This window comes from Centrocercus urophasianus, unplaced genomic scaffold (genome assembly GCF_019232065.1).
Source record: "Centrocercus urophasianus isolate 14NV4802_14NV808 unplaced genomic scaffold, USGS_Curo_1.0 seq_73, whole genome shotgun sequence".
In the NCBI taxonomy this organism is placed as follows: Eukaryota; Metazoa; Chordata; class Aves; order Galliformes; family Phasianidae; genus Centrocercus; species Centrocercus urophasianus.
The window spans coordinates 1,709,314-1,723,042 of record NW_024885344.1 but is presented as its reverse complement, the minus strand read 5'-3'; the positions used below and the strand labels follow the sequence as shown (position 1 = coordinate 1,723,042).

General features: G+C 44.2%; 1 protein-coding gene across 3 annotated transcripts; it reads left to right on the top strand.

Annotated features, from left to right (window-relative positions):
• Positions 1-2,652: 2,652 nt before the first annotated feature.
• LOC122170677 (cytokine receptor common subunit beta-like) lies at positions 2,653-13,260 on the top strand. Of its 3 annotated transcripts, none has more exons than XM_042837770.1 (14): positions 2,653-2,923; positions 3,745-3,888; positions 4,455-4,584; positions 6,373-6,557; positions 6,872-7,017; positions 7,486-7,651; positions 8,143-8,272; positions 8,379-8,539; positions 8,920-9,065; positions 9,169-9,340; positions 10,289-10,379; positions 10,618-10,723; positions 11,463-11,566; positions 11,847-13,260. In XM_042837770.1, exons 2-14 carry the CDS (start codon positions 3,819-3,821, stop codon positions 12,505-12,507), a joined length of 2,268 nt encoding a protein of 755 aa, XP_042693704.1. In that variant the 5' UTR covers positions 2,653-2,923; positions 3,745-3,818; the 3' UTR covers positions 12,508-13,260. The 3 variants fall into 3 exon arrangements, with proteins under 3 accessions (XP_042693704.1, XP_042693705.1, XP_042693703.1); XM_042837771.1 differs by having other exon boundaries at positions 3,742-3,888; positions 10,654-10,723; XM_042837769.1 differs by having other exon boundaries at positions 3,742-3,888.
• Positions 13,261-13,729: the final 469 nt, after the last annotated feature.

Genomic DNA, 13,729 nt, shown 5'->3' with positions numbered 1-13,729 from the left:
AAAGATAAGTGGGGGAGTTGCTCTCTATGTTAAGAGTTGGACAGAGTGTGAAGAGCTACATCTGAGAAATAGCCATGTTCAGGTTGAGAACTCGTGGGTGAAAATCAGGGACTGGACCAAGAAAGGACATTTGATGGTCAGGGTCTATGACAGGCTGCCTGATCAAGGGAGAGCCTATGGATGAGTCATTCTTGCTTCAGCTATGGGAAGCGTTGCACTCACAGGAGGAACTGGCAGGGAATTTAGCTACCTGTATGTCTATGGAAAAACAACATGGCAGGTTGCAAGCAATCCTGAAGACCCCTGGTGCTTGTTGAGGAGAACTTCCTGCTCCTGGTATTAGACAAACAGACTAGAGAATAAGCACTTCTGGACCTGATTCTTGCCAATTCAGAGTAGCTCATTAAAGAGGCTAAGATGGGAGGCACTCTGGTCTGTAGGGACTGTGACTTGGTAGAGGAGGATGGGCCTGGCAAAAAGCAAAGTCAGAACCCCAAACTTCAGGAGAGCAAACTTCAGGCTGTTTAAGGAATCAGTGGGTGAGTTCCTGTGGAAAGATGTCCTTAGAGACAAAGGAGTGGAGCAGAGTTGGCAACTCTCTCTGGTTGTCTTTCTGTGAGCACAAGAGTTCTCTGTTTTCCCTTATATGAAAACAAGCAGAGGAAGCAGGAAACCAGTATAGCTCAGCAAGGACCTGTTGATCAAATGGGGGTAAAAAGGACGTGCACAGGTAGTAAAAGCAAGGATGTATCAACCAGAAAGAATCATAGAATCATAGAATCATAGAACTGTAGAATCATAGAATCATAGAATGGCCTGGGTTGGAAAGGACATTAAAGGTCATCTAATTTCAGCACCCTTGCCATGGGCAGGGTTACCACCCACTAGACAAGGCTGCCCAGAGCCAGATCCAACCTGGCCTTGAATGCTTCCAGGAACAGAGTATCCACAACCTCCTTGGGCATCCTGAATATTGTAGCCAAAGGGTTGTGGTCGGTGGCTCTATGTCCAGGTGGAGGCTGGTGATGAGTGGTGTTCCACAAGGGGGTCTGTCTCTAGGAATTATGCTCTTTATCAGTGACACAGATATTGGGATCAAGGGCACCCTCAGCAAGTTTGCAGATGACGCCAAGCTGAGTGGTGCAGTTGATACGACAGAAGGAATGGATACCATCCAAAGGGACTTTGAGAAACAAAAAGGAAGGGCCCAGGTATACTTGATGAGGTGCAGCAAGGCCAAGCGTGAAATGCTGCACTTGGGTTGGAGCAATCCCAGACATGTATGCAGATTAGAAGAATTCCTTGCGAGTAGTCCTGCTGAGAGAGAATTTAAGTGTCCTGGTAGATGAAGAACTTAACATGGGCCAGTACTGTGCATTGGCAGCCTGGAAGGTCGACTGTATCTTGGACTGCATCAAAAGAAAGGTGGCCAGCAGGGTGAGGGAGGTCATCCTCCCTCTCTTTTCTGCTCTTGTGAGGCCCCATCTGCAGTATTGCGTCCAGACGTGGGGCCCCCATCCCAGGAAGGACATGAAACTGTTGGAGCAGGTCCAGAGGAGAGTCGTGAGGATGATAGAGGGTAAGAGAACCTCTCCTATGAAGACAGGCTTAGGGAGTTGGGCTTGTCTGGAGAAGAGAAGGTTCCAGGGAGACTGCATTATAGACTTCCAGTACTTAAAGTGAATTATAAGCAGGAGGGAAAACAACTTTTTACAAGGATAGATAGTGATAGGTCCAGGGCAGCAATTTTAAACTGAATGAGAAGAGATTTAGATTAGATGTTGAGGGGAAGTTTTTCACTGAGAGGGTGGTGAAGTACTAGAACAGGCTACCTAGAGAGGTTTTGGATGCCCCATCCTTGAAGGCATTCAAGGCCAGGCTGGATGGAGCCTTGGGCAGCCCTATCTAGTTCTTGATCTAGCAGTCAGCAACTCTGTCCATGGCAGGGAGTTTGGAACTAGATAATCTTTGAGGTCCCTTCCAACCCAAGCCATTCTGCGATTCTATTATTCCCTTATTCACAGAATATATATATATATATGTATGTATATATTCTCTTGTATATTGAAGGAGTTCTTGTGAGTGGCTATATCTGCTAAGTGTGGTTTTGGTCAGATTTTAGAGGTCTAGTGGCTGTGAAAAACAAACAGACTGAAGAATTATATTCTGTATCTGGGGACCCATCTCAGCCCCTTGTACTTTACTCCTAAATGCACAAATCTGAGTATGTCTTTCATAGAACCACAGAATGGTTGAGATTAGAAGGAACAAAGCCTCAGTTTTCACTTTAATCTACGTATTATAAAAATCATCATCAATTATTAATTGTTGAAATCAGTAAAACATAAATGGTTTTAAAATATTGCTCAAATTAAAGGATTGCAGTGATAAAGGTAGTCTCTCTAGTTTCAAATTACATATAAACATACAAGCACAAAGTGAAAAATGATCCCACTCTTGGAGCTTTTTAAGACTACAATAAAGCAAGAAACAATACTTGAGCAGAAAGAATTCCTTCCTATACTTTCATACATTTACTGCAGTCGATCCTTTTTCTGCCTCTTTTTTCTTCATAAATACACTAATCCCAAGAAAAGATAATTCTTAACATACAGATTAGCAGTGACATACTTCCTTCCCCATATTTCCCACTTAAACAGTCCGCACGAAGTGCTTGGGAGCTTAAAATAGGAGGAACGTAACTGTACAACTGCACAAGCATCTATTTTCGTTGGAAGGGTGTGGTCTGCTTCTTCAAAACTGACATTTGAATGTATGGAAGGTACAAAAATATTGTATAGATTCCTTTGTAGGGAAGCAGCTGGTTGCTGCATCAGAAGATTCTCATACTGCTGGGGAAGCTGAACAGTGAGGGTCATCCATCAGGTTTTATCATCTGCCTCACAGACAACTCTGGATGCAGGTAAGGGAACTGCTTCTTTCTGGGGAAGGCAAAATAGCAGTCTTCTATCCTGGAAAGTCTTGAGAGCTCTTAAGGGAAAGCTTTGCAATGATTATGCGAGGGCTCATACCGCTGTTTCTGGTATCAAGAAGCGGCACTCAGGAATCTGAAAGTCAACAGAGATTTAAAAGGAGATCTCTCCATGTTCCTCTACAGTAGAAAAGAGCTAGAGTTCACTGAGTACAGGGGTTGCAGCTCTGTAAGTTTATCATAGTTTGGAGAAAGCAGTGAGAGATGGCCAGAAGAGCCAGTATTCTGGTACCAAAGAATGTGGGCCATGGTCTTCCGCAAAAGAAGAGAAATAATTTGTTTGAAATTGTTGCTAAAATTTGCAACTTGTCTGGGGAGTACCATATTCAAGAGAAACCTGAAAATGAATAAATATGGAAATTCAATCATGTATTCTGGAGGTATGTGGTTGTGGAATGTATTTTTAAGGAAAATAACAAAACAGAAGGAAGAGTAGGAAGACTAGAAAGAGCAGAAGGACAAATGAATTTGAAGGATAAATTTATTCACAGAATATGCATGTTTCTTCTCAAGAGCTGAAAGAATCTGTGCACTTCCTTGGATGTGCACATTTACTCTACAGTCCTTGCTCATGTTGCAGGTTCACACAATAAGAACAGGTTTGCCCATCAGTAAAGGATCTGTAGATGTTCTGTCTGAATTTTATCACAGCAAATTAGGGAGTTCTTTCCAAATATCACTTCAAGACAGCAAAATGCCTAAGGTTCCCTAACTGAGTTTTACTTCTCTTTACATGAAATGAAAACAAGAAGCTCCACAACAAGACAAAAGAAGAGTGGGCAATGAAAACATTTTTTTTAATAAAAATGTGTGTTCAAAGGACAGTATGAAGATGAAAGGGTTTTGCATCTTTTTGCTAAATCTGTCATTGGCCTTCAGTGACCAAGCCATTAATGGTGAGTTTCAGAATTATAATTTCTTTTATTTGACTCCTGCCTTTTTCCTCTCTTTTTTGTACCTGACTCACTCTTCCCCATTTTCTACTTTCTTTTGCTCCTATCCTCTCTGCTGCAGGACAACAAGCATTCTGATCAAAAGCAGTCAGTTTGTGGCAGGTGCTGGTGCTGGTGCAGACAAATAGGTGAGAGTATGGAAATTGGTTGCAAAGAAGTCCCACAGAGATGAAATAATCAGCACATCCCCACTAACTGTGATATTCACTATGCCCAGAAAGCTGTTTCTGCCTGGAAGTGATACTTTGGCCAGAAACATGTCTTGCAGGCTCAAAGGTCTCGCTTCACCGTTGTTGTACCTTGGCTTGACTCTTTGGTACTGTGGAGATGTGGGGAAGGAACACAACTTCAAACATATTTTCACCAAGGGTCATTATTTGGTGCCGTCAGAAGAGTGCTGTTCTTGACGCCTTTCCCATTCTGATGGCAGAATCACTGTCCTTCCTGCTAGCTCTCACTATTTCCATTTGTAAGCATTGCATCTTTATTTTGGCTGGCATCCATTTCAGAAAGCGTTCCGATGGAGAGCTTGAGGTGCCACAATGACTACAGCTCACTCGTGACGTGCACATGGAAGGAACACTCCGAGGCACATGCCCTCCTTGGTTTGACTCTGTACCAAAGGAATGTTATTAAAAAGTAAGTACCTGAAATGAACTGTGAAGGAAAAACATCCGAAGAGTGTTTGGCCACAACACTCTTTTGGAATCTCTGGGCCGGCAGTCGGGTTTTTAGAAAGTGACAGCTGTTCTTGGGTTACAGTCAAAGTCGCGCTTGCTTCTGATGCCTGTCCTAAAAAGGGAGAGGGAGGACTTCTAATCATGTGCCAGTGGAGTTAATTTGATCCTAGTTTCAATAATTTTCCCATAAGTTTGTAGCAGAATCCTGGATAGGATATAAGAAGGGGCACGCGGATGGCCGTCCAACGAGGTAGAGAAGATAGATTGAGAAGAAGAGCGGGCTCAGGAGCGATTCATAAACCTACCAGGCAGAGACATTTCCCCAGTTATTTTGCCTGTTTAGGGTCATCACTGAGAGTATGGTGTTGATCACTTCTGAAGACCCTGAATAGGCTATGCTTGTGAAAGTGTGGGTATGGGTAAGTTCATCTGTGCTATCAATCTTCCTCCCAGAGATACCGGTTGTTTATGAGAGTATCTCTATGCTGCATCTGTTTCCTTATGAAAAGGGAACAGCATCAGCAGACTTGATCAGCTGTGAGGATAAGAAAGGCCGAATAGAGAGGAAGTTAAAGATGGAAAGCTGAGAAGAAAATGTATTAGCATCTTGGGATACAGAAAGGAAAGGGAGAAGAGGGAACACTTGATTTTATTGTAGGTAAGAGAGTACTGGTACACCTAAAAGCAGGTGAAATGAGCTGAAGGTCTTTGGAAAAGGACCTTGAGGGCAATTATTCTGGAAAAAAAAAAAAAAAAGAGAAGGAAAGAAAAGATGAAAGAAAATTGCTCTGCTGTTGGGAGTCTGCTCTGGAACATTGTTTTATGATGGAGGGTTTTCAGTGGCTGATACAGGAATCATGACCAATCAGTCCCTCCCTTTCTTCAGAAATATGCCTGGCTTCCTCACTAGTACCCAACTTTGACAGCTATCAGTACTGCTGAACAATGCCTGCTGACGTATGGTTGGCTTGGAGACCTCATGCTGTCCTGAAGGACAGTAGCTGAGCTCCGATCGCCACGGCTTTATCTGTACGGGAGCAACGGGCATGGATTCATAGGCTCATGCAGAAGTTCAGAGGGTACAAAAAGGAGAACTGCATCTCTTCAGCAACTCAGACCTGTGCAAGCACACAAAGCTTGCCTACTTCTGACTACCATAATATATTGTTTTTAATCTTGATGATGCTTTTTGGCCTGGAGGAAGGCCATCTAAAGTGATGCCTAGCATTCTGGGGGAAGTTAATGAATACATCAGGTCTCTTGACAGAACAGAACTGGTAAGGCTTGAGAAGTACATTTTGGCTGAATTAAAAAAACGCTTAAGTGTCTTCCTGGGACTGCCAAGGGAATTCCTTCAAGAAGCTCAGGAGCGTCAGAAACTTCCTTGCCTTTCACTCAAAGTAAACAATGCATTTCTCTGATGTTCTTTTCCATCAAACGACTTCTCACATAGAATTGTGAGATTATCAAGGCTTAGACTGGAAACTAACAAAACTAGCCTGACTTGAGAACAGAATATTATGTTGCGTACTTTGAAATGAAAACACATTTGATAAAAGATTAATGGTGATAAAAATGTTAGTAATGGTAATAGGTGCAAAATGGGGCTATCAGTGGTAATGAGGATATAACTTCCCACATAAATTAGATAATCATTAGGGATTGGAATTATCTGCTGACATTTAGTTTTGCCTGAACTAAATAGGACCAGATCAGACCGTTATAGATACTTTTTCTATTCACACAGTGACAGTGAGGAAATGCATTGTCAAAAGGAGCTGGAAGAAGACTTACCTGAGGCTTCAGACCCATACAGCCATTGGATTTGTTGGAAACCAGTAGAACATTTTGGAATTGGAGTGGATGACTATTACAGCTTCAAACCCAAGCAGAATCTTGAAGCACAACTACAAGTTCATCTTTTCCAAAATGGTAAGGAATAAATTCCAAGGCAAACTTTCAAATGCTTTTGGGGGATCTTTGAGAACATTTTTAATGTTCAGTTAGGAGATGAATCGCGATGATTTTGCAAAAACTGACAAACAGTTCTGCCTTGAGATTGAAGAGGGCGAGTGTGGGAACAGGTGAACGTTGGAGGGACACACAGCAAGCAGCTTCCTACTGCAGGAAGTGATAAGATATTGTGAAAATGGGGAAGTTGAGGGCGCTTAACTTCATGTTTTGTTCCCCTCTTCATGTTTCTCTCCTCCGTATCACATCTCATGTGTTGTATCTTCATCTTCCAGTTCAGCCCCTTCCCCCTCAGAACCTCTCACTCCGAGAAAGTTCAGGGGACTTCTTGCTGACATGGACAGCACCTGATGGAAGCCAAGGGCTGAGCAATGTGTTGGAGTATGAAGTTGCTTACAAGCGGGACTGGGAGTCCTGGGAGGTAAGAGCAGGAAGAGTTGGCCTCACCAGGCCATGGCTGAAGCCTTGTGGCTGGTTGAGAACTTATGGTCAGTGCCATGCAAATGGGCAGCCTTTCTGTTCTCAGGCACTATGAAGAGTTGCAATAAATGCTGATTTAGGCCATGTGGAAGAGGCTTTGTTACTGTCTGCAAGTGACTTTCCTGGTAAAATACCACTAGTCCTGACTTGAATGCAAAAATCAATTCTTCACTGCGAAAAAGCAGTGCAATTGGGTTTTGAGTTGGAATTTATTTAACCCTGCATCCCTCCATCATGAATTCAAAGCACGTTTGAAGAGCAGCCTGTGGGCTCATGGGGGAGAAAGGCAAAACACCTTGGAAGTGTTTCACGTGCACAAGACAGCTTGAGATGCATCTGTGCTCCTTCTCTGTCTTCCTTCCACCCCTCACCACTGATTCCTGTTCTCCCTCCTTTCCCCTGCTGACAGAAGGCTGCTTCACGCCTGCTCTCCAACATCACTCATTGCCACCTCAGCCACCTCATCCCAGGAAGCAGATACATCGCCCATGTGCGAGCCAGACCAGAGCAGGGCACAGGTTTCTCCGGGCAATACAGCGAGTGGAGCACAGATGTGTCCTGGGAGACCCCCGAAGGTAAAGGGGATGGAGTAGGGCTGTGCAAGGGTAGGAGGTCACCCTGAGAAGCCAGGGCAAGGCAGTGATCCTTGTGGGTCCCATCCAAAGCCAAAAGTGGCAAGGGAAGCCCCACCTATGATGGCTTTCTCTCAGGGAGCCTCAACACTTGTTTCACTGGGATACTCCAAGCAATAATGAAATGGCTGGGGGCTGTGCCCCCTGCAGGAGGTCTGAAGCCCTCCATGGGTCCGGATTGTGACTTGGGATGTAGGTCATGAAGAAGTCTGCTTACTGTCTTCCACTGTGGTGCTGGTCTTGCTTTCACTTGGAAGGATTGCTATGTCCTAGAAGGGCATGGAGAAGTTTGAAATGCGAGCAGGAGCAAGAGCCTATCTTGCCCCTTTCGGTGTGCTTTGTGTTCCACCCCATTGTATGGTACCTGCTCATGCAAGACAAAGGCTTTCACTGGACTTTTCCTGCCTCTTAGCATGCTGTGATCTTCTCTGTAGGTGGCATTCATCCCAGGAACCTTCGTTGCCTCTTCAATGGTGCATATCTGAAGTGCAGCTGGGAAGTGAAGGAAGCGATTGCCAGCTCTGTCATCTTTGGCTTGTTCTTCAGGGCCACTCCAGCATCAGCGTACGTGATCTGCCAGTGGCAGCATACTTACCTCTGCCCGTGCTGCTGGGCTGCTGCTCTGTGCCGTTCCTGCTGATCTCAGCACCACCTTCTTTTCTCCCCTCAGGGAAGAGGAGTGCTCTCCCGTGTATGAGAAGGCTTTGCCCCATGTCCCATATGTGGTGCAGAGCTGTGGGATCCCTGTTAGCAACATCAGCAGTCAGAGCCAGTACCAAGTGTCTGTGCGGACCAAGATGGAGGAGAAACTGATAGAAGCCTACAAGAACAGTGAGTTGCTTTGGAGAGTCTTGCCTCTCCTGGGATTTTTTTAGGAACAGTGCCTGTGTGGGCAAGACGTGATGAGAGCAGTGGGAGTGAGGAAAGGTGTTTGGGAGGAAGAAGCGATGTGACTTGGTAAGGGAAGCACGTGGTTGATGATGTGGGTCAGACCCAGAGGAGCTCCTGGGGTTTGTGAAGTGATCCCTGGAGCTCAGCATGAGATAGGGCTGATGTGCTGCGTGAGGTGTGCCAGGTGGAGCGCCTGTACATGTGAGAATCTGGAAGTATTGGTGATGTTTTCACAGACAGGAGCTAGGGAGAGGTTTTTGCAATGGTAGAAGCTGGGTGTGCTTGTTGATATGTACTCTGGGATATTCTCTGTGTTCTAGTTAAGGTGCTGCCACCTGCAAATGTGTCTGTGGAACTGATGAGAAATCAGGAGTATGAACTGAGGTGGAAAAAACACACTTTACGGTATGGTTTCATAAAACAGCAGTACGAAGTCCAGTTCTGGAAGCACAACCAGTATGAAAAAGTGAGTGATAGCAAGTGCAGGAGTCCTGGGTTTCTCTTTGCTTTGCGACTGGGGATGTCAGTTCCTCTCACCTCTTTCATTTGTGCTTCTTTCCTCTCCCCAGACCTTGAAGACCATAAAAATTACCAATGATGAACCTCCCTTCATCTTCACTGATCAGATGTTGTCAGCGTCTACCAAATACAGGGGAAGAATGCGTGCAATGGTGAATAATCAGGATTACCAGGGATACTGGAGTGAATGGAGTGAGGAGTTCACCTGGGAAACTGAGAATGGTACTTTTCACCCGGGCGGATTTTGTCAGGTTTTTGTACGGTTCGTGGATGAAATTCCTGTAGAGAAACACCTGCATTCTTGTGATGAACGTTGCAGGCAGATCCAGCCATGTAACTGTGGTGGGGCTGCTTAAAGTGGTCACTGTTCTGCTTGCACCCTTTCAGTGCAGCAGGAATGCTAACAAAGGCAGTGAGCAGGATGCAGCTCGTAAGCACCTTTCCTGCTTTCCTTCCCTAGGCTAATACAGCTAGCTGTAAAGCTTTCCACACGGAGAATCAAGAAAAGATCCTAGCCAAAGACCACTGCTGTTTCCTGATCCCAATAATTGATTCTGCTTTAAGGAACTGAAAAGCTTGAGAATGCAGGAAGACAGGCTAAAAATCAGCCTTTCCATTTTACAGAGAGGCCGTGGAGTTGAATAAAAGACACATTGGAGTGTACTGGAGATGCACACCATATCATGTTCTTGCAGTTTCTGGAGTTAGAAGCAGAATGCCCATGATTACTATGATCACATGCCCAAAGATATGTGACATTCTAGAATTTGTCCCTGGGCAGCTTGAAGTACCAAGATGTTCACCTCGATGTTCATCTACATCCATTAGCGGAAGGAGCTCAGGAGAATCTCTGAGATTCCCATCTCTCCAGGACTGTACAAAGTCAGGCAACCTAAGACCTCTGTAGACCTCTAACATTCACCGTGAATTCTGCTACCTCACCAGGCTTTTGCTGGGATAAATTATTTTCCCTGTGGAGTCAGTGAAGACTAGAAAAAGAATCAGTGAGGGAAAAGATGACTTCCTTTGGTCATCAATAAGGTATTCAGGACACATTTCTTCTCTTCTACTTCCCAGATATGCTTTCACGAAGAATCACCTGAATGCAAAACTTCTTATGGGAAGGGATCCTCAGATGTTGACTCCCCATTTCTTCTTTCTCTCTTTCAGTTCTTTCACCAGTGGTTCTCCCATTGATGCTGCCAGTTCTCATCATCACTTTGCTCGCTGTTGCTTATTGCAGCTTTAAGTACTTACTCAGGTAAGTTTGTGCCCTGAGAATGCAATTTAGCTGTGTGTTGGCCACGGGGAGTGGATAAAGGGTGAGGCACTGCTTGTCTGCTATGAGAGTGGTCTATGCAAAGAGAAGCCTTGGTGTGCAGTGTCAGCCTTGTACATGGCTGGACACTGGTGCGAGTTTGCTGCTGGCCTCCCAGGCAACGGCGGGGCCACGCAGAGCAGCATGGTGCATGAGGTGCAGTCTCTTCTTCTTGCCACAGTGAGACGCGAACCTTGAAAACTCTGTGTTGCTGCAGGCAGAAGAAGCTGTGGGAGGAAAAGATTCCAAACCCCAGCAAGAGTCTGCTGATCCAGAGCTACTTGAAGGTAAGAGGCATCTGTGCCTTTGAAGGTTCATTATTTTTTTCTTCTTCATGAATCCCAATAATTCCAAGAGCTCCTCTTTGTCACCTAATCTGCGAGGAACGTACGCTTCAGTTAGTCTGTTCCTTCTTGCTCAGTCCGTATGTAACAGAAGCCAGATTGTGCATTTATACCTGCAGACTGATTAGTGTTGTGCTTGTCAGCATGACAGTGATGGAAAATTAAACTAGGAAAATTTCAGTATTATATCTCCTGTGTCTGAAGATAAACTGTTTCTGTTTCTACTAAAGACTTATGTTGTTTTTTACATGATCTTTCAGTAAAATCTGATTTTTCCTTCCCTCCACATTCAAAGAAACAGCTTAGCAGACTTGTTTTTAATCCTTTATATGTTTCTCTATTTGTAAGTGCTGTCATTTCATGGGTTTGAATTTGCATGAAGCCATAGCTCTGTTTATTGTAGTGAGATCCTGCAGCGTTTGTACGATCTTTCAGAGAACAGCTCCAACCACCCGAGCTATATAGTGTTATGTAAGGTCAGTAGAAAGGCAATTTGGCTTTGAATCAAGATTCTTCTGGAGAAATGAAAGCATCTACCAGTCATCTTATTGAAGTTCTATCCAACTTTACTAGAGTGCATTGCCAGATGCTTTCACCTCTGCTAGCTATTTTCCTTCTCCATGATTCTGCTGCTGATAAGACACTTATCTTTCCCCATGTCTGCTTTCTATTATTTTTCCAGAAAGTTCCTCTAGGAAACAGGCATGCAAGCAGCCAGCTGGATTTCAACAAATGCAGCCTTATGGAGAATATGGATCAGCCTAGCTTCCTTCAAGTTGTGGACAGGTAAATGAAGAGAACATTGTAGTCACACTGTGAATGACATGCTCATAGAGCTCCCTAACTCGTGGGAAGCCATAGCCAAATGTTCTGTCACCAAAAAGCCCATGGCAGTAACTTTTGAGCTTCGGATACAATTCTGTGCGCTCTGGTGTAACTTGCTCACCTGCACAGATCATTCTGACCATATGCATAGCTACCTCAGTGTTCTACTAAGCTTGTGTTTCTGCTTTGTGTTTACCACAAATACATATCTCATGAGCAATTTTAACTGTCCCTCCTTCAGGCAGAAGAAGATTTTGGCAGAGTCCCCTGAAGTGCAGATTGAAAGGACAGAGGTTTCTTCTCCTGCATTGGACCTACAGAACCCATACCATGCTTTAAATGCCCCGGTTGTCTGCCCAAGGACAAACTGTGCTGACACAAGTATAACTTCCCAGACAGCAATCACTTGCTTTGCTTACAATGGCCCATACTTGTACAGCCCAGTGAGGTCTTCTCAGCCTGAGATGCATCAGACCCTGGAGGTGAGCTTGAATCCAATGGGAAAACAGGAGAAAGCAGTGTCCCTGCAGTACGTGACCCTTCCAGACAAAGCCAGCCCCCAGGCTGCACAGAGGCAGGAGCAGCCAGGAGCAGGTCCTCTGCAGCCCTTCCTGCTCCCAGAGCAGAAGGAAGCAACGCAGTACCTCAACAAGAAGGAAGTTTCACCACTTCCCTCCAGCTGTGGGAAAAGCACAGACATGAGAACAGAAGAACAGAAATGTCCAGAGGCTCCTGGCTGTCCGGCATTCCTTCAGCAGTGTCCCTTGGAGTACATCACCACAGACAGCCTGTCACTGCCATCAGCCAGCGGCACCACACACCTGCCACTCGCCACTGCTGGGGGGAAGCCCTGTGATACACAGGAGCCCCAGCAGGCCATTGAGCTGTTCAAAAGCATTTAATCAGCTGATTATTTCTCCTGGCAGCAATCTTTGAGGATCACAGAAGATCTGTTAAAGGAGTAAATATCAATGAATAGCAAGGCTAAGAGTAGTTGAAAGAGATGGCAGCTATCTGTTAAAAACGATCTCTGCAAGCTAGGAGCAAATAAACCATTCCTTTTTTCTATTTTCCAGTGCTGTGTGTTGAAAGGCATGGCTTGATCTCATCCTCATTAACCTTTGCAATTTTGTCATGAAAGGCAATCTAAATATTGCCATGTTGAGAGACATGGTGTTTTTTGAACTTTCTAGCTTAACATGGAGACATTACTAAATATATATATTGTTGGAGGAATTCCCAAGGACTCACTCAGTACAATAAAAGGAGTGGAATGGGCCAGTAAAAGAGAACAAGACAAGAGAAAAGATATGGAGGTGCAGAAGCCTGTGTCTGTTGGGGTTTTTCCATTTCTGTATGTTAAAATATAAAATGATTTTCTTTTAAGTTCATTGGATGTTTATGCATGATATAATTCATCTTAACTATGTGACGTGTTCTTTTCTTTTTGTCTTCGTTCTTTCTAAGCTGTATTGGAAAAGAGGAACCACTTTTTTACTTATTCTGTTTCTGTAAAGAAAGTGTTGCAAGATAGGAGCACAGAACTGCCACTCTGTGATTAGTAAAAGGCTTTGGTTTTAGATCTGAAGATAGACTTGCAATTCCAAATACATATATAATTTAATCTAATAAAATATATTATTTCTTCTTACAAATCTTGTTGCATATGTGAAGAATGTTGTACTTACAAAAACATCAGTCATTTGAACAGGCCTTAAAAGATTCTCTGGGTTCAGAGCTGCCGCTTATGAAGTAGGATGTTTTCTCCTGAGCTTGCTGTATTATCTGACAGACCTAATGAGAAGGAATTCTGTGTTTGTGCCTGCTGATTCCTCCTGCTGGTTTAATAGGACAATGCTGATTCAGAAATTGCAGAGAAATGCATTATTTTTCCGCAATTTAATTCCTTACAAATACTATTTTAAATCTGAAAGGAGTGAAAATTCAATCTGATATTCCTGAAGGCAAATGGCATACAGTTGCAGCCTCTAATAGAGAACACTGAGGAACACCTTAAATGATTCTCAGTTGTTAAAGTCTCTTTGGCTTTTTGTGCGTAAGCAAGCCAGCTTCTTCCAGGCTGTGTGGTTGTGCTCTATCTAGGCCGGTACAAAAAGGAGATGT